Genomic DNA, 26633 nt, shown 5'->3' with positions numbered 1-26633 from the left:
GACCAGTATGAAAAAGTACAAAACATGTATGCACTCACTACTGTAAGTCGCGTCTGCTAAATAACAACAAATAAATGAAAAAAATTTAAATGACAGAAGCTACTACAGCGACCTAAACACAAGTCTTAATCTGAGTCCCAAATGGCACCCTATTCCCTATATAGTGCACTCCCTTTGACTGGAGTCCTATGTTCCCTGGTCAAAGGTAATGCACTATAAAGGGAATAGGGTGCCATTTGGGACTACAGTGAGCTGAAAACAAGTCATAGGTGCTTCCCAAATGGCACCTTATTCCCTAAATAGTGCACTACTTAGTGCTCTGGTCATAAGTAGTGTACAATAAAGGGAATAGGGTGCGATTTGGGACACAACCTTATTTACCTGGGAATCCTATCTGATTGACCACAGAGGTTTCACTGCAGATGGAAACAAAGACAGGGAAGCATTAAAAGGAGCACAGATGCCCTGGCTCAGAAATGCCGATGTCACTAATGAGACCCTAAATGCCAGCTCCTTTTCCTGCCCGAGTCATCAGTTCCCTCAGGTTGTTGCTTCTTCTCACCTTTCAATGTTTCTTTTATTAATGGATAAACTTTGCTTTGCTTGACTGCTAAGTAACCTCTTTAATCAATACTTGAACTTTCATGTGCCATAATAACAAACTTATGTCATGACTTGCCCTCATGGGTTGAGGATCAAACATGCCAGCCAGGCAAAGGTTTGAACACCCCCTTTCCTGGGGGCTAGTTTTATGACCAGTTCGTAAATACCGTGGAGACTTTCTCTTCCTTGCCATGAAGTATTGGGAAAAGGACCCCTTTGTTAACAAAGGAAGTCTTCCCGCCAAGACTCCAACATCCAAAAGTGGATAATGAAACAATATTCCTACTTAAAAGAATGTGGGAAATGGTTGGTGGGGACTTAAAGAACAATCATGTCAAATTCGTTACTATGTTGTGATGTCATTAAAGACGGTGGAACAACATAACTGTATCTCTGGGGGGTACACTTCCCAGTTATGAGGTTTGCATCTAATTGTTGTATATAACGAATGATTAAGTATAATAATACTTTTGTGAAGATAACAATGTGCTTTTAGCTTTCTAGATGAGATTATTGTTTTCCATTTTGATTTGTTCTCAGTCAGTGGCCACGCCCAGATGAGCACAAACATGATGGAACGCCCCTTTTACCCTGAGTGCATAAAAAGCCTTGTGACGAAATTCACCTCAGACCAGCAGACGTGAAGCGTGAGCTAAACGTTACAAAATTGTTTCAAACTACAACTCCATTCCCAAAGGAAGACCAAGCAGATTACGGTATAAGCCGGATGTTGCAAATGGTTGTATTTCTATTAGACCAGGAAGCGTGAAGCTGAAGCTACACGGCTTAAAATGGTTAGACCAAGAAGACAAGGAAGCCCCACGGCTTAAAATGGTTGAAACTCTACAGACCAGCCAACATGCAGCGCGAGCTGAATATGGCAAAATGGTGAAACTCTGAAACTCTCAACCTCTACACGAGGTGAAGAAGAAGACAATGCACTAGACCTTATCATCTCAGTCTGCAGCTGGCATGTATAGTCGTCTAGAGAACTTTCACTACAGACACGGGAGGAGAGGACAATCTCTCTCAGACAACCACATGCACATCTGAAGTATCCATTCTAACCACTACTACAACCAGAAACTCTAACAAGGACATTGGGATCTGTGGTAGGCAAACCAGAGTCCTACATCATCAACTCAACTATCGAGGCCAGCTACTTGTAAATGCATGTTGCATTTCTAATCCGAATGAGCGTTATTAGGGTGCATAAGTATTATGATTTCCGTGAGCGTAGTTTCCAAAGTAAACACGATAGTTTGAAACTCTGTCTCTCCCTTCCACTCTGACCATCCTTCTACCCAAGCATTCATGCTATTGTTAGTTGTTAGTTAGTTAGTTTTCATTGTATTACGTTAGTACTCAATAACCTATGTGTGTGTGTGTGTGTTTGTTTTGTGTTATCATTTAGTTAGTTAGTAAATGAATAATTAAGCCAATTTGTGAATTGCTGATTCATCAATAAGGTTAGGGTTCTTGCAGGTTCAAGGATTTAGCGACGTTCAGAATGAGACTGATATATATATATATATATACTAAGAGTTTAATTCGGGAAATGGTAACTCGTTAAACAACTTCCTCCATGGTGCCCCAAATTCCTAATGAGTTAATTGTTACATTATTAATTTAATCGAGTGACAATTAAACATAGTTAGGTGATTCGATAAATAACAGTCATACATTAAAGTAAGTCACGTCACGACACTTGTTTGCCATCTGTAAATACGAAATAAATGGTTAAATTATGAGCCTAGTTGGTTTAGCCATGGAAAAAGACAGGAACGTTCCCGCTAGTCATGATTGGCTGAGATAATGAATGGGCTGGACATGCCGAGTGATGAGTTGGTCTGCCATGTAGCAAGCTTCTGTCTATAACATGAGCTGATCAGTATGTGTAGATAATCCTTACTACCGCAGCTTTTTTGAAAGATATAACGTTAGCCATGGAGAACTGCAAAAGTGTTGCTACTGCTCTCAACAACATTGCTGCCCAGAATTTAGCAGGCGCTACTGACAAAGATCAGTGGGAAGGATGGACTACTTTCTGCACACGGTCAGTGTGAACCGGAGTGACTTGACACAACAAATGGGCCAAACGAGCTGTAGCTAGCTACAAACCAAACGGAAAAGACACGCTGCTGTGAAGCGTTCATCCATGTATATGGGTAAGAGTATAGCTACATTTTCAGATATTATACGTTTCTAATTTTGTCAAAATGATTTTCATTGCAAGTTAAAGCATACTGTTAGCTAGGTGGCAAACGTTAGCTTGCTGGCTCGCTTACTAACGTTACGTGTATGATGTGTAGTAATATTATTCGTATCTCAGAAAACTATTTGCATTGCTAATTATAGCCTAATGTTAGCTAGCTAGCTTTAGTTACCTGCAGATTCATACTACAGCATTTCATGGACATCTATTGTATTTCATGAACATGTGTACATGTTTACACAACAGTGACTCATCCACTTAGCTAGAAGTTGGGAGTAGTTATAGCAATTTCTTTCACATGACCCATCAATTTAGACAAGTGTGTCTGGTAGGGGTATGCCGACATGGCCATACTCGTATTCGTAATCGTATCCATAAATTGACAGTTGATAGTCGGATCGGACGATACTCGTGATCGGAAAAAATGGAAGTGTTTTAATATGCCTAAATAGATGATGATGAAAATATCTCACTGCAAAAAGCTGCAGATTAGGAGCAGAGCGCGGAGGGGTGGGTGTGTCCTCAATTTGCAGCGGGCAGCCAAGGTGGCTGTCACTCATTCAGAATGCGCATTAGCGTTTAATCTTTTTCCCTACCCTTTCCCCACTTGTTAGATATTATGCACATTGATAGCTTGATTGCAAACATCCTTGCCATGTGATTTATCATAGTAGCAGGCAGATGCAATCTAAATGATCAGTCCGAAAACATGCAAGGAAAAGTGATCGTGTGAAATTATGAAGCGAGTGGTAGGAGAAATACAGCGTCACTCTATCCAATCAGAGCAGCATAATCAACGTAAAGCCCGCCCTTCTCTTTACAGACAGGCAAACTAGCCAGTTGAGTTAGACCACGCACATGAATGATTCAAAAAAAGAAAAGTATGGTTTAGAAACTCTGTGCCTGATAAATGACAAACATGCTTGCTGGCACAATACTTTTATCTGGACACTTTCTATTTTTGATATTGCTACTATGCAAATATGCAAGTATCCATTTCACTGTACCGTTTACACCTTCTGTATCCTGTGCATGTGACAAATAAACTTAGATATTATTTGATATAGTGTGTGTTTACCAAAGACGGTAATGTGAAGAACAACATGACCTGCACCAAAGTCAGATTAGGATATAGGCCAAGGACTAGGTAAGAGTATTTTTACCTGGATTTGTTCTTTTTTGTAGGCTACTACTTTCATCACTTTTAGTCTTGACATCTTTGGTTGCTTACTACACTACCTTACTCACTATGTTTAGCACATGGCCTCACATGTGAATCCTTAAAGAGATGGGTGGGGCTAAAACTTAAGAGGGTGTGGACGATGCTGAATAGGTGTGGAAGCCTCTCCAACATAATCCTGGTAGAATCAGGAATTCCCCAGGGCAGCTGTCTAGGCCCTTTACTTCTTAAAATCTTTACTAATGACATGCCACTGGCTTTGAGGAAAGCCAGAGAGTCTATGTATGCAGTTGACTTAACAGTATACACGTCAGCTACTACAGTGAGTTAAATCACTGCAACAATTAAGGAGCTGCAGTTAGTTTCAGAATGGGTGGCAAGGAAAAAGTTAGTCCTAAATATTTCAAAAACTAAAAGCATTGTATTTGGGACAAATCATTCACTAAACCCTAAACCTCAACTAAATCTTGTAATAAATAATGTGGAAATTGAGCAAGTTGAGGTGACTAAACTGCTTGGAGTAACCATGGATTGTAAACTGTCATGGTCAAAAACATGTTGATACAACATTAGCTAAAATGGGAAGAAGTCTGTCCATAATAAAGCGCCACTCTGCCTTTTTAACAACACTATCAACAAGGCAGGTCCTATAGGCTCTAGTTTTGTCACACCTGGACTACTGTTCAGCCGTGTGGTCAGGTGCCACAAAGAGGGACCTCAGAAGATTACAACTGGCTTGGAACAGGGCAGCACGGCTGGCCCTTAAATGTACACGGAGAGCTAACAATAATATGCATGTACATTTCTCATGGCTCAAAGTGGAGAAGAGATTTACTTAATCACTACTTGTTTTTGTAAGAAGTGTTGACATGCTGAATGCACCAAGGTCTCTGTTTAAACTCGTACACCCATGCATACCCCACAAGACTTGCCACCAAAGGTACCTTTACAATCCCCAAGTCAAGAACATAATATGGGAGGCGCACAGTACTAAATAGAAACATGGCTACATGGAACTCTATTCCACATCAGGTAACTGATGCAAGCACTAGAATCAGATTTAAAAAACAGATAAAAATGCACCTTATGGAACAGTGGGTACTATGAAGAGACACATACATACACAGACACACGATAAAGACATGAACGCTACACACACGTACACATGGATTTTGTATTGTAGATATGTGATAATAGAGTAGAGGCCTGAGGGCACACACTTAACTTGTTATGAAATGTAATGTTATGTAATATTTTAAATTGTATATAACTGCCTTAATGTTGCTGGGCCCCAGGAAGAGTGGGGATCCTTAATAAATACAAATAAATACAAAGACAAGAAGAGTTCTCCAGTAGGTGTACCAAAACATTCAAGGGCCATTTTCTCAAAAGAGGGGTTGCAAGTTTATCAACCTTCAAAGCAGAACTACTTTCTCATTGTTCCTCAACTGCAGTGTATGATAAACATTTTCGTAGAACTGAGTCATTACCTTTATCCAATGTAAAAAACAGCATTTCATATTTTGCTAAATTAGACCAAATCGAGGCGGTGGGTCATATATACACTACCGGTCAAAAGTTTTAGAAAATCTACTCATTCAAGGGTTTTTCTTTATTTTTACATTGTAGAATAATAGTGAAGACATCAAATCTATGAAATAACACATATGGAATCATGTAGTAACCAAAAAAGTGTTAAACAAATGAAAATATATTTGATATTTGAGATCCTTCAAATAGCCACCCTTTGCCTTGATGACAGCTTTGCACACTCTTGAAATTCTATCAACCAGCATCACCTGGAATGCTTTTCCAACAGTCTTGAAAGAGTTCTCGCTTATGCTGAGCACTTGTTGGCTGCTTTTCCTTCACGCTGATGTTCGACTCGTCCCTAACCATCTAAATTTGGTTGAGGTCGGGGGATTGTTGAGGCCAGGTAATCTGATGCAGCACTCCATCACTCTCCTTCTTGGTCAAATAGCCCTTACACAGCCTGGAGGTGTGTTGGGTCATTGTCCTGTTGAAAAACAAATGATAGTCCCACTAAGCCCAAAAAAGATGGGATGGCTTATCGCTGCAGAATGCTGTGGTAGCCACGCTGGTTAAGTGTGCCTTGAATTCTAAATAAATCACAGACAGTGTCACCAGCAAAGCACCCCCACACCATAACACCTCCTTCTCCATGCTTTACGGTGGGAAATACACATGCAGAGATCATCTGTTCACCCACACCGTGTCTCACAAAGACACAGCGGTTGGAACCAAAAATCTCCAGGACACATTTACACTGGTCTAATGTCCATTGCTTGTGTTTCTTGGACCAAGCAAATCTCTTCTTCTTATTGGTGTCCTTTTGTAGTGGTTTCTTTGCAGCAATTCGACCATGAAGGCCTGATTCACATAGTGCCCTCTGAACAGTTGATGTTGAGATGTGGCTGTTACTTGAACTCTGTGAAGCATTTATTTGGGCTGCAATTTCTGAGGCTGGTAACTCTAATGAACTTATCCTCTGCAGCAGAGGTAACTCTGGGTCTTCCATTCTTGTGGTGTTCCTCATGAGAGCCAGTTTCATCATAGCGCTTGATGGTTTTTGTTACTGCACTTGAAGAAACTTTCAAAGTTCTTGAAATGTTCCATATTGACTGACCTTCATGTCTTAAAGTAATGATGGGCTGTCATTTCTCTTTGCTTATTTGAGCTGTTCTTGCCATAATATGGACTTGGTCTTTTACCAAATAGGGCTATCTTCTGTATACCATAAATTACTGGTAGTGTATATACACAGCTCTTTTATAAGGAACAACATCCTGTATCCACACCCTAAGGGTCTGACTCAGACCCTCCTTCTGAGGGACACAGACATAAGCTCCATGTCACCACTCAGGACTCAGGAGTGGATACCACGGGAGCAGACATAGAAATATAATTATTCAATTTCTATGAGAGAGCAGATTGTCGAGGAGCCTTGGTGACAAAAAAAAAGTATACCAATTTGAGGCAGAATGGAGGGGAAGGGGTGGAGGAGAGGGCTCCCTGTGGGGAGAGGTGCAAATAAACACTCCAACGTTTCCTTTTAATGTTCTCCTTGTTCTTCCTTAATAAAAACAAAGAACATAAAAATACAAGTTCATTGGTTGCGTACACAGATTTGCAGATGTTATCGCAGGTGCAGAGAAAAGCAGATGTTTCTACCTCCTTAATATGAAATAACATCTTTAATATGATATTACAAAACATCAATATAATTCATTTTTTGCTGCTTTCACTGTCTTCATTTGGCCGGTCAAATCCTAAATCCCAAGGTTTAAAATGAAAGAAAGGAAATCTGACTTTGTCTGGAGCAGACAGCAAATCCCTATAAAGAATGGCGCCGGAGGGGATGGCTGCCGTTTTACGGGCTCCTACCCAATTGTAATATTTTGTGTGTTTTTTCACATTGTTTGTAACTTATTTTGTACATAATGTTGATGCTACGGTCTCTTATGCCCGAAAAGAGCTTCTGGATATCAGAAGAGCGATTACTCACCTCGAACTGGATGAAAATATTTTTTTAATGAGTCTGACGCGAAGGATAAAATGTTGCTCCCGGACAAGGCCCAAATCCCCGTCATTCGCATGAAGATAAGGAAATACAGGGGGCGCAGATTCATCCAATGGCATTGAGGAGAATACCACCTCAGTCACCGGCTTCATCAATAAGTGCATCGACGACGTCGTCCCCACAGTGACCGTACATACACATCCCAACCAGAAGCCATGGATTGCAGGCAACATCCGCACCAAGCTCAAGGCTTCCACTTTCAACGAGCTGGACACTAATCCGTACGCTTATAAGAAATCCCGCTATGCCCTCAGACAAACAATCAAACAGGCAAAGCGTCAATACAGGACTAAGATATAATCCTACTACACCACCTCTGACGCTCGTCGGATGTGGCTGGCTTCCAAACTATTACGGACTACAAAGACATGCGTGGACCAACTGGTAACTGTCTTCACTGACATTTTCAACCTCTCCCTGACCGAGTCTGTAATACCTACATGTTTCAAGCAGACCACCATAGTCCCTGTGCCAAAGAAAGCGAAGGTAACCTGCCTAAATGACTACCGCCCCGTATCACTCACGTCGGTAGCCATGAAGTGCTTTGAAAGGCTGGTCATGGCTCACATCAACACCATCATCCCGGAAACCCTAGACCCACTCCAATTCGCATACCGCCCCAACAGATCCACAGATGACGCAATTTCAATCGCACTCCACACTGCCCTTTCCCACCTGGACAAAAGGAACTGTCTGTGATTTATTTACAATTCAAGGCACACATAACCAGCATGGCTACCATAGCATTCCGCAGCGATACGCCATCCCCTCTGGTTTGGGTTTAGTGGGACTATAATTTGTTTTCAACAGGACAATGACCCAACACACCTCCAGGCTCTGTAAGGGCTATTTTACCAAGAAGGAGAGTGATGGAGTGCTGCATCAGATGACCTGGCCTCCACAATCCCACGACCTCAACCCAATTGAGATGGTTTGGGATGAGTCGGACTGCAGAGTGAAGGAAAAGCAGCCAACAAGTGTTCAGCGTATGTGGGAACTCCTTCAAGACTGTTGGAAAAGCATTGCAGGCGAAGCTGGTTGAGAGAATGCCCAGAGTGTGTAAAGCTGTCATCAAGGCAAAGGGTGGCTATTTGAAGAATCTCAAATATATTTTGATTTGTTTAACACATTTGTGGTTACTACATGATTCCATATGTGTTATTTCATAGTTGTGATGTCTTCACTATTATTCTACAATTTAGAAAATAGTACAAATAAAGAAAAAAACCTTGAATGAGTAGGTGTTCTAAAACTTTTGACCGGTATTGTATGTGAGAATGCTGTTCATTGACTACAGCTCAGCGTTCAACACCATAGTGCCCACAAAGCTAATCACTAAGCTAAGGACCCTGGGACTAAACACGTCCTTCTGCAACTGGATGCTGGACTTCCTGACGGGCCACCGCCAGGTGGTAAGGGTAGGCAACAACATATCTGTCACGCTGATCCTCAGCACGGGGGCCCCTCAGGGGTGCGTGCTTAGTCCCCTCCTGTGCAACCTGTTCACCCACAACTGCGTGGCCAGGCACGACTCCAACACCATCATTAAGTTTGCTGACGACACAACTGTGGTAGGCCCGATCACCGACAACGATGAGACAGCCTATGGGGAGGAGGTCAGAGACCTGGTAGTGTGGTGCCAGGACAACAACCTCTCCCTCAACGTGAGCAAGACAAAGGAGATTATCGTGGACTACAGGAAAAGGAGGGACGAACACGCCCCAATTCACATTGACAGGGCTGTAGTGGAGCGGGTCGAGAGTTTCAAGTTCCTTGGTGTCCACATCACCAACAAACTATCATGGTCCAAACATACCAAAAAAGTTGTGAAGAGGGCAGGACAACGCCTTTTCCCCCTCAGGAGACTGAAAAGTTTTGGCATGGTTCCCCAGATCCTCAGAAGGTTATACAGCTACACCATCGAGAGAATCCTGACCGGTTGCATCACCGTCTGGTATGGAACTGCTCGGCATCTGACCGTAAGGCACTACAGACGGCAGTGCGTAAGACCCAGTACATCACTGGGGCCAAGATTCCTGCCATCCAGGACCTACAGTGCCTTTGGAAAGTATTCAGACCCCTTAATTTTTTCCATATTTTGTTACGTTACAGCCTTATTCTAAAATTGATTTTTTTTAAATAATAATCCCTCAGCAATCTACACACAATACCCCATAATGACAAAGCTAATTTATTAAAAATAAAAAACGGAAATATCACATAAGTATTCAGACCCTTTACTCAGTACTTTGTTAAAAGCACTTTTGGCAGCGATTACAGCATCAAGTATTCTTGGCTATGACGCTACAAGCTTGGCACACCTGTATTTGGGGAGTTTCTCCCATTCTTCTCTGCAGATCCTCTCAAGCTCTGTCATGTTGGATGGGGAGCGTTGCTGCACAGCTATTTTCAGGTCTCTCCAGAGATCTTCGATCGGGTTCAAGTCCAGGCTCTGGCTGGGCCACTCAAGGACATTCAGAGACTTGTCCCGAAGCCACTCCTGCGTTATCTTTGCTGTGTGCTTAGGGTCATTGTACTGTTGTTGGCAGGTGAACCTTTGCCCCAGTCTGAGGTCCTGAGCGCTCTGGAGAAGGTTTTCATTAAGGATCTCTCTGTACTTTGCTCCGTTCATCTTTGCCTCGATCCTGACTAGTCTCCCAGTCCAAACCGCTGAAAAATATCTCCACAGCATGATGCTGCCACCAAGATGCTTCACCGTAGGGATGGTGCCAGGTTTCCTCCAGACGTGACGCTTGGCATTCAGGCCAAATAGTTAAATCTTGGTTTCATCAGACCAGAGAATCTTGTTTCTCATGGTCTGAGAGTCTTTAGGTGCCTTTTGGCAAACTACAAGCGGGCTGTCACGTGCCTTTTACTGAGGAGTGGCTCCTGTCTGGCCACTCTACCATAAAGGCCTGATTGGAGGAGTGCTGCAGAGATGGTTGTCCTTCTGGAAGGTTCTCCCATCTCCACAGAGGAACTCTAGAGCTCTGTCAGAGTGACTATCGGGTTCTTGGTCCCCTCCCTGACCAAGGCCCTTCTCCCCCGATTGCTCAGTTTGGCCGGGCGGCCAGCTCTAGAAAGAGTCTGGGTGGTTCCAAACTTCTTCCATTTAAGAATGATGGAGGCCACAGTGTTCTTGGGGACCTTCAATGCTGCAGACATTTTTTGGAACCCTTCCCCAGATCTGTGGCGAGACATAATCCTGTCTCGGAGCTCAATTTCGAGTCTCATAGCAAAGGGTCTGAATACTTATGTAAATAAGCTATTTCTGTGTTTTATATTTAATAAATGTGCCACATTTTCTAAAAACCTGTTTTTGCTTCGTCATTATGGGGTATTGTGTGTAGATTGATGAGGATTTTAAAAAATGTAATCCATTTTAGAATAAGGCTGTAACGTAACAAAATGTGGAAAAAGTCAAGGGGTCTGAATAATTTCAGAATGCACTGTATATAGTAGGCGGTGTCAGAGGAAGGCCCAAAAAATTGTCAAAGACTCCAGTCACCCAAGTCACAAAATGTTCTCTCTGCTACCGCATGGCAAGCGGTACCGGAGCGCCAAGTCTAGGTCCAAAAGGCTCCTGAACAGTTTCTACCCCACAAAACATAAGACTGCTGAACAATTAATAAAATGGCCACCCGGACTGTTTGCATTGACCCCCCCCCCCCCTTGTTTTTTATACTGCAGCTACTCAATGTTTATTATCTATGCACTTTACCCCTACCTACATGTACAAATTACCTCGACTAACCTGTATCCCCGCACATTGACTCAGTACCGGTACCGGTATATAGCCTCATTACAGTTATTTTATTGTGTTACTTTTTTTTTTTTTTACTTTAGTTTATTTAGTAAATATTTTCTTAACTCTATTTTCTTCAAAATTCAAAAGGCACTCGCACATCTGAGCTATCTTTTTTGAGGAAGGCCTTGAAGCCGATACGTAAAGCTTATTAAAGAGCAGTGATACTACCAATAGCAGTGTGCTGGTTTATTCTTCTTTTAAAAAAAAAACTGCATTGTTGGTTAAGGGCTTGTAAGTAAACATTTCACGATAAGGTCTACTACACCTGTTGTATTCGGCGCATGTGACAAATACAATTTGATTTGATTTTCTCAATATTCCTTTTCAATAGGTATTATTACCTACCTTTCGGCTCCTAACAGCTATGTGGAAGGACATATTTTGCCCATGCACATACTTAGCCTGATAGAGCTTTTAATAATAGAAATGTATAGTATACCACTACAGATTTACTATTTTATAGAGTAACCGTTTCAAAACCCAAAAGTCAACATCAATCTTAGCTATGATAAAATAACAAAAACAGAAAAGCTCCATTTAAAATTATTCTATTAGACGAAATGATAAGGTTAGCATTTTTAGAAGTGACTACTCCTGTAAGACACATAGGTCTCAGCTGAGACATAAATCCAGAAAAAAAGTCTAAAAAAACAACTACATTAAAAGCAGGAATCTACCAGCAGCTTGTTAAGCTAATACAGAAGTGCCACCACATGTTCAAAAGTGGTGTGGCAAAATTATTACGTGTCTTTTCTGGGCCTGGAGTTTTTCCTTATCTCATGACCTGGTCAGGTAAAACTCGGGGTCCTATTCGTAGGCTATGACAGGGTCCAACGTAAACTTTTTTTCTCAATGGCCCAACCGGGCAAGTTGGCCAAAAATCTACTGTCGCAAACAACATTTCTACAGGCCCGGACATGGTGTAGTTTTTTAAATGCATGTGTTTCATATAATTTAGCAACGTAAGTCATTACTCCATTCTTCAAAATTGCATTGTATTAATTGTATTAATTTTTGTTTCTAAATAAATAAATACATTTCATCTCTCAAAATAGGATGCTGCCCCTTTAAGACAATTCCATTCCAAAAGAGATATCGACCTGGCTGCAGTAGGCTAGCCAATGCTAAAGTGTAAAGAGTAAGTGACTATCAACAGTGGCCAGCATATTGCTAGTATGTTCTCTATTGAAGGTTTACTTTTGTAAATCACTTTCCCTAAAATAAATAAGATCAGCAAGTAGATTGATTGGTGCTTATTTTTTGCTCAGGACAGCTCACAGGTGCTGTGTGAACGTAGCTATCAATTTCTGTACTGCTTGAGAAGTTGTGACTCGAAGTAGCATAGTGGTGCTTGAATGAACGGCCAATCATATTGCTCAAATACAAATAGCACGACTTTTCTGTGTGTAGTCTTCAATGGTTTTCAATGGTAGACTGCGACAGAGCAGGTAAATGTTGAACTGCAACACAAAAATGCACTGAGAAGTAAATGGCAATTGAAAATTACTGTGGCAAATGCTTTCTCGCCACGTTTTCCGGTGGCTCTGAGCCAATGCCAAGTGTATTCAATTGGTTCTACTCACACAGTAGCCAGAGAGACATTCTAGCCATCCTAATTGAGCCTAATGGATTGTTCTCTTTTAATTTCAAATAAAGAACCCCAAGACATTTGTGTGGTCAATTCCATGTTCATTAAATCAAGACGAGCTTCGCTGGCAATGCAAATGGAGAAGGTGTGTGTGTTTAAGTTCTACTGTGCCGCTGTGGGGCCTCTCAGGGGAGAGGGGCTGATGTGGATACAACCGATTGGTGCTCACTGACAACAATGAAGGAGGTGGTGCAGTAAAGGAGGGTGGAGAAAAGGGTCTTACCACGTGAGTGGGCTTGAGCGAGTCTCCATCGAAGCGCGTCAGGTTGGAGCTGTCCTCTGGGAAGCCATCGCAGTCCTCCAGCTCCTGGGCGTTGCACGGGGGCTTGTCCTTGTCTGGGTTGGCATTCTGAACACAGAGAGATGGAAGCAGAGAGAGTGGGTAGAGTTAACAGTCAAAGACGAGTGAGAGGATGCATTGAATTCATTCATTAGAAGCCAATGATGATGGGAACGCTAAATCTCTAAATGAGCAGTGAGTGGTTAAACAAGTTGGGACTGAAAATATCATTCAAAATAGGAAGCGGAGACTGAGGCAGCTCAAGAGAACTGGACATGATGGTGTGAGGGAGAAGTAGAGCTGCTTTGAGAAACTGAAGAGGGAGGGGTGAGAGTGAGAAGGAGAGGACCTGAAGGCAGGAGAAAGGGGCCATAAGAGGCTAAAAGTGAGGGCTCAGAGACGGGGTTGGAGGGGGGTCGATGGAGGGGTTAGAGGCACAGAAAGTAACATCAAGATTGGCGGTAAAAAGGAGAATAGAGAGATGGACAGCAAATGAGGGGTTCATAAAGAAGGAAAAATGAAGACAGGGTGTTGAGGAGAGAAGCAGAGAGAGCACAGGATTGGATTCCTCATCATCAGTAACCCAAGGTCATGTTCATTAGAGCACACCATGCATTTTTCTTTGGTTTCGTGACTAATGAACACCACCCAACATGTAAAGACAAGGCTCAGAGTGTCAGTGAGTCTCACCATGTCCTCAGTAGTGAGGAATGTCAGTCTTTCGTGGAGCAAGGCCGTCTGCTCATCACTCATCAGAAACTCTCCTTTCCCGTCTCCTCCAGTCAGCAGCTCTGGCCACATGGGCCCCTCGCTCCTCTTCTGGAGAGTAATCTCCAGGCTAGGAACACACACAGGGACAGACAGGGCAGTATGACTATACTGGCTGAGGGGAGGACTGTGAGCTCTAGTTCTCTGTGGCAGACGTGAGTAAGACATTTAAGCGTGTTAACCCTCGCAAAGCTGCCAGCCCAGACGGCATCCCAAGCCACGTCCTCAAAGCATGTGCCCAACAGCTGGCTGGTGTGTTTACGGACATCAATCTCTCCCTGTTGTCCCCACTTGCTTCAAGATGTCCACCATTGTTCCTCTACCCAAGAATGACTATCGCCCCGTAGCACTCACTTCGGTCATCATGAAGTGCTTTGAGGAGCTAGTTAAGGATCATATCACCTCCACCTTACCTGACACCCTAGACCCACTACAATTTGCATATCGCCCCCCAACAGATCCACGGATGATGCAATCGCCATCACACTGCCCTATCCCATCTGGACAAGAGGAATACCTATGCAAGAATGCTGTTCATCAAATACAGCTCAGCCTTCAACACCACAGTGCCCTCCAAACTCATCATTAAGCTCAGGGACCTGGGTCTGAACCCCGCCCTGTGCAACTGTGTCCTGGACCCCAGGTGTTGAAGGTAGGCAAAAACACCTACGCCACGCTGATCCTCAACACGGAGGCCGCTCAGAGACAGACAACAAGGGTGCGCGCTCAGAGACAGACTACAGGGAGGAGGTGAGGGCCCTGGCGGAGTGGTGCCAGGAAAATAACCTCTCCCTCAACGTTAATAAAACAAAGGAGCTGATCGTGGACTTCAGGAGAGAGCATGACCCAATCCACATTGATGGTGCCGCAGTGGACAGGGTGAAAAGCTTCAAGTTCCTCGGCGTTCACATCACTGACAACCTGAAATGGTCCATCCACACAGACAGTGTGGTGAAGAAGGCGCAACAGCGCCTCTTCAATCTCAGGAGGCAGAAGAAATGTGTCTTGGCCCCTAAGAACTTCATAAACTTCTACAGATGCACCATTGAGAGCACCTGTTGGGCTGTTTCACCGGCCGGGACGGCAATTGCAACATCCGTAACCGCAGTACTTGGTACTCTATCCTGAACCTTAGAGACTGCTGCCCTATGTACAGTGGCTTGCGAAAGTATTCACCCCCCTTGGCATTTTTCCTATTTTGTTGCCTTACAACCTGGAATTAAAATTGATTTTTTTTAGGGGTTTGTATCATTTGATTTACACAACATGCCTACCACTTTGAAGATGCAAAATATTTTGTATTGTGAAACAAACAAGAAATAAGACAAGTGATGGCCAAAAAGCTCAATTTTAGTCTCATCTGACCAGAGTACCTTCTTCCATATGTTTGGGGAGTCTCCCACATGCCTTTTGGCAAACACCAAACGTGTTTGCTTATTTTTTTATTTAAGCAATGGCTTTTTTCTGGCCACTCTTCCATAAAGCCCAGCTCTGTGGAGTGTGCGGCTTAAAGTGGTCCTATGGACAGATACTCCAATCTCAGCTGTGGAGTTTTGCAGCTCCTTCAGGGTTATCTTTGGTCTCTTTGTTGCCTCTCTGATTAATGCCCTCCTTGCTTGGCCTGTAAGTTTTGATGGGCGGTCCTCTCTTGAATATTTTTTTATAACCCAACCCTGATCTGTACTTCTCCACAACATTGTCCCTGACAAGTTTGGAGAGCTCCTTGGTCTTCATGGTGCCGCTTGCTTAGTGGTGCCCCTTGCTTAGTGTTGTTGCAAACTCTGGGGCCTTTCAGAACAGGTGTATATATACTGAGATCATGTGACACTTAAATAAAGTCCACCTGTGTTTAATCTAACTAATTATGTGACTTCTGAAGGTAATTGGTTGCACCAGATCTTATTTAGGGGCTACATAGCAAAGGGGGTGAATACGTATGCGCGCACCACTTTTCCGTTATTTATTTTTTAGAATTTTTTGAAACAAGTTATTTATTTCATTTCACTTAACCAAATTTGACTATTTTGTGTATGTCCATTACATGAAATCCAAATAAAAATTTAAATTACAGGTTGAAATGCAACACAATAGGAAAATCGCCAAGGGGGACGAATACTTTTGCAAGACACTGTACAAAGTCATTGAACACTGGCCAATTTAATAAATGTTTACATACTGTTTTACCCACTTCATATGGATTCGGAAAGTATTCAGACCTCTTCACTTTTTCCACATTTTGATACGTTACAGCCTTATTCTAAAATGGATAAAATAAAATCCTCATCAATCTACACACAATACCCCATAATGAAAAAGGAAACTGTTTTTTAGAAATGTTCGCAAATGTATTAAAAATAAAAACCTGAAATACCTTATTTACATAAGTATTCAGACCCTTTGCTATGAGACTCGAAATTGAGCTCAGGTGCATCCTGTTTCCACTGATCATCCTTGAGATGTTTCTACAACTTGATTGGTGTCCACCTATGGTAACTTCAATTGATTGGACATGATTTGGAAAGGCACATACCTGTCTATATAAGGTCCCACAGTTGACAGTGCATGTCAAAAACCAAGCCATGAGGTCGAAGGAATTGTCCGTAGAGCTCCAAGACAGGATTGTGTCGAGGCACAGATCTGGGGAAGGGTATCAAAACATTTCTGCAGCATTGAAAGGCCCCCAAGAACATAGTGGCCTCAATCATTCTTAAATGGAAGAAGCTTGGAACCATCAAGACTCTTCCTACAGCTGGCCGCCCGGCCAAATTAAACAATTGGGGGAGAAGGGCCTTGGTCAGGGAGATGACCAAGAACAAGATGGTCCAGAGTTCCTCTGTGGAGATGGGAGAACCTTCCAGAAGGACAACCATCTCTGCAGTACTCCACCAATCAGACCTTTATGGTAGAATGGCCAGACGGAAGTCACTCCTCAGTAAAAAGGCAAATGACAGCCCGTTTGGAGTTTGCCAAAAGGCACCTAAAGGACTCTCAGACCATGAGAAACAACATTCTCTGGTCTGATGAAACTAAGATTGAACCCTTTGGCCTGAATGCCAAGGGTCATGTCTGGAGGAAACCTTGCACCATACCTACGATGAAGCATGGTGGTGGCAGGGATGTTTTTCAGCGACAGGGACTGGGAGACTAGTCAGGATCGAGGCAAAGATGAACGGAGCAAAGTACAGAGTGATCCTTGATGAAAACCTCAGGACGCTTGGGGCGAAAGTTCATCTTCCAACAGGACAACGACCCAAAGCACACAGCCAAGACAACGCAGGAGTGGCTTCGGGACAAGTCTCTGAATGTCCTTGAGTGGCCCAGCCAGAGCCTGGACTTGAACCCAATCGAACATCTCTGGAGAGACCTGAAAATAGCTGTGCAGCAATGCTCCCCATCCAACCTGACAGAGCTTGAGAGGATCTGCAGAGAAGAATAGGATAAACTCCCCAAATACAGGTGTGCCAAGCTTGTAGAGTCATACCCAAGAAGACTCAAGGCTGTAATCGCTGCCAAAGGTGCTTCAACAAAGTACTGAGTAAAGGGTCTGAATACTTATGTAAATGTAACAGTTCAGTTTCTTATTTTTAATACATTAGCAAACATTTCTAAAAAACTATTTAATCAATTTTAGAATAAGGATGTAACCTAACAAAATGTGGAAAAAGTCAAGTAGTCTGAATAATTTCCAAAGGATCACCATTCATGTAAATATATATTTTATAAAATCAATATGTTTAGATTTTTTTTTACATTATTTCTCAAGATGTAAAAATGCTTTTGGTGTAAACTTAAACGACTAAAACCAGATATAAAGTTTGTAGAAAAGATAAATGGCCCTATATTTTATTCATAATATCATCTTTGAGAACTAACAATCACCTAAATAAAATCTAGACAGCCAGGGAAACTGAAAATTCCCAAAGACAATAATTTGGCAGTATTGACTTTGTTATTATGTTTGAGGAAAATAACCATGGCAAACTGCATAAACTTTAAGGAATTTAAAACGGCAACATTTTCTCTCAGCTCCATGGCAGAATTTGTAGTATCGCAGGAAATTACACGGAAAAAAAATATAAACGCAACATGTTTGTATTTATTAAGGAACCCCATTAGCTGCTGCCAAGGCAGGAGCTACTCTTCCTGGGGTCCAGAAACATTAAGGCAGTTATATAGAATTTAAATGGCATTACATTTCATAACACTTTATAACACTTTCAGGCCACTACGCCATTATCACATATTTACAATACAACATCCATGTGTATGTGTGTGTAGACTACGTGTCTTACAGTTGAAGTCGGAAGATTACATACACCTTAGCCAAATACATTTAAACTCAGTTTTTCACAATTCCTGACATTTATCCTTGTAAAAATGCCCTGTCTTAGGTCAGTTAGGATCACCACTTTATTTTAAGAATGTGAAATGACAGAATAATAGTAGAGAGAATTATTTATTTCAGCTTTTATTTCTTTCATCACATTCCCAGTGGGTCAGAAGTTTCCATACACTCAATTAGTATTTGGTAGCATTGCCTTTAAATTGTTTAACTTGGGTCAAACATTTCGGGTAGCCTTCCACAAGCTTCCCACAATAAGTTGGGTGAATTTTGGCCCATTCCTCCTGACAGAACTGGTGTAACTGAGTCAGGTTTGTAAGCCTCCTTGCTCGCACATGCTTTTTCAGTTCTGCCCACACATTTTCTATAGGATTGAGGTCAGGGCTTTGTGATATCCACTCCAATACCTTGACTTTGTTGTCCTTAAGCCATTTTGCAAGTATGCTTGGGGTCATTTCCCATTTGGAAGACCCATTTGCGACCAAGCTTTAACATCCTGACTCATGTCTTGAGATGTTGCATCAAAATATCCACATAGTTTTCCTTCCTCATGATGCCATCTATTTTGTGAAGTGCACCAGTCCCTCCTGCAGCAAAGCACTCCCACAGCATGATGCTGCCACCCCCGTGCTTCACGGTTGGGATGGTGTTCTTCGGCTTGCAAGCCTTCCCCTTTTTCCTCCAAACATAACAATGGTCATTATGGCCAAACAGTTCTATTTTTGTTTCATCAGACCAGAGGACATTTCTCCAAAAAGTACGATCTTTGTCCCCAGTTGCAAACCGTAGTCTGGCTTTTTTATGGCGGTTTTGGAGCAGTGGCTTCTTCCTTGCGGAGCGGCCTTTCAGGTTATGTCGATATAGGACTTGTTTTACTGTGGATAAAGATACTTTTGTACCTGTTTCCTCCAACATCTTCACAAGGTCCTTTACTGTTGTTCTGGGATTGATTTGCACTTTCCGCACCAAAGTACGTTAATCTCTAGGAGACAGAACGCGTCTCCTTCCTGAGCGGTATGACGGCTGTGTGGTCCCATGGTGTTTATACTTGTGTACTATTGTTTGTACAGATGAAGCATGGTGGTGGCAGCATCATGCTGTGGGGATGTATTTCAGCGGCAGCGACTGGGAGACTAGTCAGGATCGAGGGAAAGATGAACAGAGCAAAGTACAGAGAAATCCTTGATGAAAACCTGCTCCAGAGCGCTCAGGACCTCAGACTGGGGCCAAGGTTCACCTTCCAATAGGACAATGACCCTAAGCCCACAGCCAAGACAACGCAGGAGTGGCTTCGGGATAAGTCTCTGAATGTCCTTGAGCGGCCCAGCCAGAGACCGGACTTGAACCCAATCGAACATCTCTGGAGACACCTGAAAATAGCTGTGCAGCAACACTCCCCATCCAACCTGACAGAGCTTGAGAGGATCTGCAGAGAAGAATGGGAGAAACTCTTTAAATACAGGTATGCCAAGCTTGTAGAGTCATACCCAAGAAGACTCAAGGCTGTAATCGATGCCAAAGGTGCTTCAACAAAGTACTGAGTAAAGGGTCTGAATACTTTTCAGACCCTTTCAGTTAATTTCAGTTTTATACATTTTTTATTAGCAAACATTTCTAAAAACCAGTTTTTGCTTTGTCATTATGGGGTATTGTGTGTAGATTGATGAGGGGAAAAATGATTTAATAAATTTTTGAATAAGGCTGTAACCTAACAAAATGTGGAAAAAGGGTCTGAATACTTCCAAATGAGTGTTCTTCCTATTTCCACTCAGTGCAACAACAAGCACTGCAGCAGTAATAAATGAGCTTGTGTATCTATAGGCTTGTGTTGTTATTATTAGCGGCTTGGGTCTTTTTTAATATCGTGGAATATTTCACTTTCTCTGTTCATAGGAGTAACATCATGAATTTGTGCATGAGGCAGAAATAATGCGGTGCGACTCCAGTTTCGCCATCAGCTGGAAGACATGTCCCTTTTTGGTCAGTGTCAGTGGAGGAAAGGGGGAGCAGAGGGATTTTGAGAAGTGGATCCGCAGGGTGCTGCTCTCTCTCACCATCAGATGCTGGCACCATCAGCCCAGTAAAATAAAAAGCTAATGATTTAAATGTATGCTGACTCAGCTGTGCTTCGCAAGTAATACAATAATGGATCTATTCCCGGTGTGATCATATAGCCTAACTCGAATTTTCAAATACCACATTTTTTTTATTGCCCGCACAATAATGCACGGGCAGGGCAATTTTGCTGTAGGCAGAACGCATCAGAGTAGGATTCTATTGCATTGACACGCACTACTCCGCCACTACTTTACACAGACCGGTGCGGCATACACAATCAGAGCTGCAGTAGGGTTATATACAAATAGAACACTGTCATATATGGATCTGTGCCATTTACTTTGAACTGGACTGTGTTTACAGCATGAACGGTCGTGAGGAGAAGCGCTTGTGTTGAGATCAGACAAAGAGCTGCATGTGCACATTTTGTTCATATCCTTTGCTAGTTAGTGAGTTATTAGCCCAGTTATAGATAATTTGTGGTCAGCAATAGGGGAGTGACTGCTTCCTACAAGAGCACAAAACGTATACATTTCTAGACATCTTTGAAAAGTGAGTCAGATAAAGAGCTTTTTTTAGTCTTAAAAGGGCAGTGTTATATTTTGAGACAGGCTTGAATAAGCTAAGTAGCCAATAGGCAGAGGGTAGCATAATTTGTCTGAGTCTCTGTAATAATGGTATGGGAATAATAATGCATTTTATTTTGTAAAGTGGTTTCCTGCATCAAACAATACAACAACATTTTCAGTCACCTCCTTGTCTGAAGGACAAATGGATAAACAGGTTAATGTCAAGCCCTGCATGTTTGTTTTCAAAAGTCTCATGGAATGTAGGCCTACATTGAACACCACACATTGGCTGCTACTGTAGGCTGAATGATAGCGGTTCTATTTCCATGTTAAAATGTTATGGGATGCATTTTCTCAATTTTTTTATGATAGGCCACTCTGGTAGACCTACATTATGATCATATAGCCACAGCAGCCTACATGGCCACAGTTAAAACTGTAACTTAAAGCGGGTACAGACTCAGTGTTCACAGTAAACGCGCACTGGAAGTTGCACAGAATTTTCACAACGTTCAAGTTTGCTCAGTGCCGAAGTTATTTTGAGGGAACATTGGTTATACAGTGGGGAGAACAAGTATTTGATACACTGCCGATTTTGCAGGTTTTCCTACTTACAAAGCATGTAGAGGTCTGTAATTTTTATCATAAGTACACTTCAACTATGAGAGATGGAATCCAAAACAAAAATACAGAAAATCACATTGTATGATTTTTAAGTAATTAATTTGCATTTTATTGCATGACATAAGTATTTGATACATCAGAAAAGCAGAACTTAATATTTGGTACAGAAACCTTTGTTTGCAATTACAGAGATCATACGTTTCCTGTAGGTCTTGACCAGGTTTGCACACACTGCAGCAGGGATTTTGGCCCACTCCTCCATACAGACCTTCTCCAGATGCTTCAGGTTTCGGGGCTGTCGCTGGGCAATACGGACTTTCAGCTCCCTCCAAAGATGTTCTATTGGGTTCAGGTCTGGAGACTAGCTAGGCCACTCCAGGACCTTGAGATGCTTCTTACGGAGCCACTCCTTAGTTGCCCTGGCTGTGTGTTTCAGGTCGTTGACATGCTGGAAGAACCAGCCACGACCCATCTTCAATGCTCTTACTGAGGGAAGGAGGTTGTTGGCCAAGATCTCGCGATACATGGCCCCATCCCCTCAATACGGTGCAGTCGTCCTGTCCCCTTTGCAGAAAAGCATCCCCAAAGAATGATGTTTCCACCTCCATGCTTCACGGTTGGGATGGTGTTCTTGGGGTTGTACTCATCCTTCTTCTTCCTCCAAACACGGCGAGTGGAGTTTAGACCAAAAAGCTCTATTTTTGTCTCATCAGACCACATTACCTTCTCCCATTCCTCCTCTGGATCATCCAGATGGTCATTGGCAAACTTCAGACGGGCCTGGACATGCGCTGGCTTGAGCAGGGGGACCTTGCGTGCGCTGCAGGATTTTAATCCATGACGGCGTAGTGTGTTACTAATGGTTTTCTGTAGCCCATCCCAGCCTTGTGCAGGTCTACAATTTTATCCCCGATGTCCTTACACAGCACTCTGGTCTTGGCCATTGTGGAGAGGTTGGAGTCTGTTTGATTGAGTGTGTCTTTTATACAGGTAACGAGTTCAAACAGGTGCAGTTAATACAGGTAATGAGTGGAGAACAGGAGGGCTTCTTAAAGAAAAACTAACAGGTCTGTGAGAGACGGAATTCTTACTGGTTGGTAGGTGATCAAATACTTATGTCATGCAATAAAATGCAAATTAATTACTTAAAAATCATACAATGTGATTTTCTGGATTTTTGTTTTAGATTCTGTCTCTCACAGTTGAAGTGTACCTATGAGAACAATTACAGACCTCTACATGCTTTGTAAGTAGGAAAACCTGCAAAATCGGCAGTGTATCAAATACTTGTTCTCCCCACTGTATGTACATACCTACCTCAACTACCTTGTACCCCTGCACATTGACATGGTACTGGTACCCCGTGTACACAGACAAGTTATCATTACTCATTGTGTATTTATTATTACTTTTATTATTATGTGTTATTACTTTTCTATTATTGCTCTATTTTCATATTCTCTGCATTGTTGGGAAGAGCCCGTAAGTAAGCATTTCACTGTTAGTCTACACTGGTTGTTTAGGTAGCCTGTGACGAATAAAATAAAATGTTATTTGAATCCCAAAAAGCCAAGTCCACGGTGTCTAACAAATAGGGGGGGGGGGGGAAATAACTCATGAGTCATAATATAGTTTCTTGTTTGTTTGTAAATAGTGGCAACGCTCTGATATTGTCAAAAAGGTGAATTCACCATGAAAGGAAATCTGACTCATGACTCTGGGCTGAGTAAAAGCAGATGTGTGCCTGCATCCGAAATTGCACCCTATTCCCTAAGTAGTGCACTACTTTCAACCAGGTCTCTGGGCATCAGTATCTCTGAACCTTTCAGGGCGGGCTGGCCAGGCCACTAACCTTTTCTCGTCTTTGATGATCCAGGCACTGGCTTCGGGGTCCACAGGGGCGTGCAGCTGACCCTCCAGCAGGGGGGCAAAACCCTGCACACCCACACTCACACTTTCCATGGAGAGCTTGAAGAGCACGTCGTCTTTGGTGATGCCTTCAGGCATACGCACAGATACTGTTATATCCTCTATTGTCTGCTGCCAGAAGTAGATGGGATCTGAATGGCATGCGGGAGATATAAAAATAAAATGTATGTCAATGTTGAGGACATTCAGATTTCTATAGATTCTTATATATAAATAAAACATGTAATACAAAAGCATGAACTGTATCAAATTACTATAAAAACATTAATATGAGTTTAAGTCTGAAGATGGAAATGAGGATCCTAAAACTATGATAATGATGGTCATGTTCCAGTTTGAGGGGGGGAGGGGGATTCTCCCATGAGCTCTGAGGCTCTTACCACATAATCTAATAGCCTAATGGGCGACCGTCCGCACCACACCAAACTAGCGTGAGACAACACACGTGAGAGCAAAAATTACAAGATTATGTTGTAATACTGTTATTGCATCAAATGGTTGTTTTCTGCAATAGACTAGGGTTCTTAGAACTCTCATGTGTCTGTTAACACTGATAGTAGATTTATGATGGTTTGGTGATAAAACCTACAGCATGCATTCCATAGAATGAATTGGTGTTTGTGTATAATGACGTACCAGGGAGAGATGGCTCGGGCAGTAAAAACCCAACAGCAGTGGTGTAAAAAGTACTCAATTGTCATACTTGAGTAAAAGTAAAGATACCTTAATAGAAAATTACTCAGTAAAAGTGAAAGTCACCAAGTTCGAGTTCAAACAGGTGCAGTTAATACAGGTAATGAGTGGAGAACAGGAGGGCTTCTTAAAGAAAAACTAACAGTCAAATGTACTTAAGTATCAAAAGTAAAATTAAGAAACGTAAGAGCCGTAAATCCAAAAAGCAAAACAGCCAGACCTTTTATTTGGTTTGAGTTTTTCTGAAAGGTAATAGTCTTACAGATACAAAAAGAATGTGGATCCTCAAATAGGCAACACTTCAAAATACATCTCTTACAGACAAAACAGAATTATGCCTTAATAATGAAGGAATATAGCCAGGAAACGTAAGCACTTAAATTAACAAAACGCATAAGGCATCCGTGTCCTGGGATTGCTAGCGTTAAGCTGTCATTACTTGAAGTTGAAGAATTTACAGTTCAGTAAAAGCTGGTTTTCAAAGTTTCTGGAATCCAGCCTTGCTCTCCTGGGGCTGAAAACAAGTCCTGCAATGCTGAACAGCCTTTCACATGCAGCTGATGCAGGTAAGGGTGTGTTTAGCCTCAGAGACAGCTTACAGACTGCCGGGAAGGACTTGAGCAACTCCATATGATCAGCTGAACAGGCCAGGTATCCGTCCAGCTTTTTGGAGCTTTCTTGTGCTCGAGTTTGTCTTCATGGCAGAGAAGAAGTCCTCCTCATCTGATGAACTGGTGCCATCACCTAGCTGCAGCAAGAGTTCCAGGTGGTCCTTGATGTAGTCCACTCCTGAAATACTAGGAAGATAACAATAGAAATCATGCCGTTATGAGCCTACATTAATCCATCCCCCATCTATATAAACCAAGCAACAGGGCTAAGTAGGCTACCCATTAGACTGAACCACAAAGGCAGGATTGTAGTTTAAATGGGTGGTTCTCAAATCTATGAAGTGTCAAAATGTACACTATACACAGTTGTTTATGAATAATAAAATACTGTTAATTAACACTGCAACAGATTTAGACAACATTCAAGACCTTAAATTATGACAAAATAATACATAATCCTTACTTACATTGGAACCTCGAAGTCTGTGCAGAGAACTCTGATGGCCGCTTCTCCTTTGTCTTTGACAATCCTCAGGAGTCTTTCTATAGCCATGAACCAGGAGTTCCAACTTGTAGCATCTTCAACCGTTTTGGCTGCAAGTGTGGATCTTCTGCATTTGTTCCAAAGTGATTGGCAAATGTTGAACGGGACACTTATTTGTAAGCCTCACTGGATGTTGCCTTCAGGGCATCGACTGTAGATACCAAGTCAAATCAAATCAAATTGTATTGTATTGGTCACATGCACCGAATACAACAGGTGCAGACATTACAGTGAAATGCTTACTTACAGGCCTTAACCAACAATGCATTTATTTTTAACAAAAAAAGTAAAAACAACAACAAAAAAAGTGTTGAGAAAAAAGAGCAGAAGTAAAATAAAATAACAGTAGGGAGGCTATATATACAGGTGGGTACCGGTGCAGAGTCAATGTGTGGGGGCACCGGCTAGTTGAGGTAGTTGAAGTAATATGTACATGTGGGTAGAGTTAAAGTGACTATGCATAAATAATTAACAGAGTAGCAGCAGCGTAAAAAGGATGGGGTGGGGGGGCAGTGCAAATAGTCCGGGTAGCCATGATTAGCTGTTCAGGAGTCTTATGGCTTGGGGGTAGAAGCTGATGAGAAGTCTTTTGGACCTAGACTTGGCACTCCGGTACCGCTTGCCGTGCGGTAGCAGAGAGAACAGTCTATGACTAGGGTGGCTGGAGTCTTTGACAATTTTGAGGGCCTTCCTCTGACACCGCCTGGTATAGAGGTCCTGGATGGCAGGAAGCTTGGCCCCAGTGATGTACTGGGCCGTACGCACTACCCTCTGTAGTGCCTTGCGGTCGGAGGCCAAGCAGTTGCCATACCAGGCGGTGATGCAACCAGTCAGGATGCTCTCGATGGTGCAGCTGTAGAATCTTTTGAGGATCTGAGGACCCATGCCTAATCTTTTCAGTCTCCTGAGGGGGAATAGGCTTTGTCGTGCCCTCTTCACGACTGTCTTGGTGTGTTTGGACCATGATAGTTCGTTGGTGATGTGGACACCAAGGAACTTGAAGCTCTCAACCTGTTCCACTACAGCCCCGTCGATGAGAAAGGGGGCGTGCTCAGTCCTCTTTTTTTTCCTGTAGACCACAATCATCTCCTTTGTCTTGGTCACGTTGAGGGAGAGGTTGTTGTCCTGGCACCACATGGCCAGGTCTCTGACCTCCTCCC

General features: G+C 42.5%; 1 protein-coding gene across 1 annotated transcript in view; it reads right to left on the bottom strand.

Moving 5' to 3' along the window:
* The window catches only part of nudcd1 (NudC domain containing 1), a 66186-nt gene that overhangs the window by 10490 nt on the left and 29063 nt on the right, over window positions 1-26633 (bottom strand). The window contains exons 6-8 of the mRNA XM_084156540.1: window positions 23549-23756; window positions 14026-14173; window positions 13279-13404 (exon numbers count right to left, since the gene is read on the bottom strand). Of these exons, the coding sequence (XP_084012666.1) occupies window positions 13279-13404; window positions 14026-14173; window positions 23549-23756 (482 nt within the window). The remainder of the gene's footprint in view (window positions 1-13278; window positions 13405-14025; window positions 14174-23548; window positions 23757-26633) is intronic.

This window comes from Coregonus lavaretus (assembly GCF_964263955.1).
Source record: "Coregonus lavaretus genome assembly, chromosome: 40".
In the NCBI taxonomy this organism is placed as follows: domain Eukaryota; kingdom Metazoa; phylum Chordata; class Actinopteri; order Salmoniformes; family Salmonidae; genus Coregonus; species Coregonus lavaretus.
Note: the sequence above shows the minus strand (reverse complement) of the source record. Positions and strands in the feature narration are given on the sequence as shown.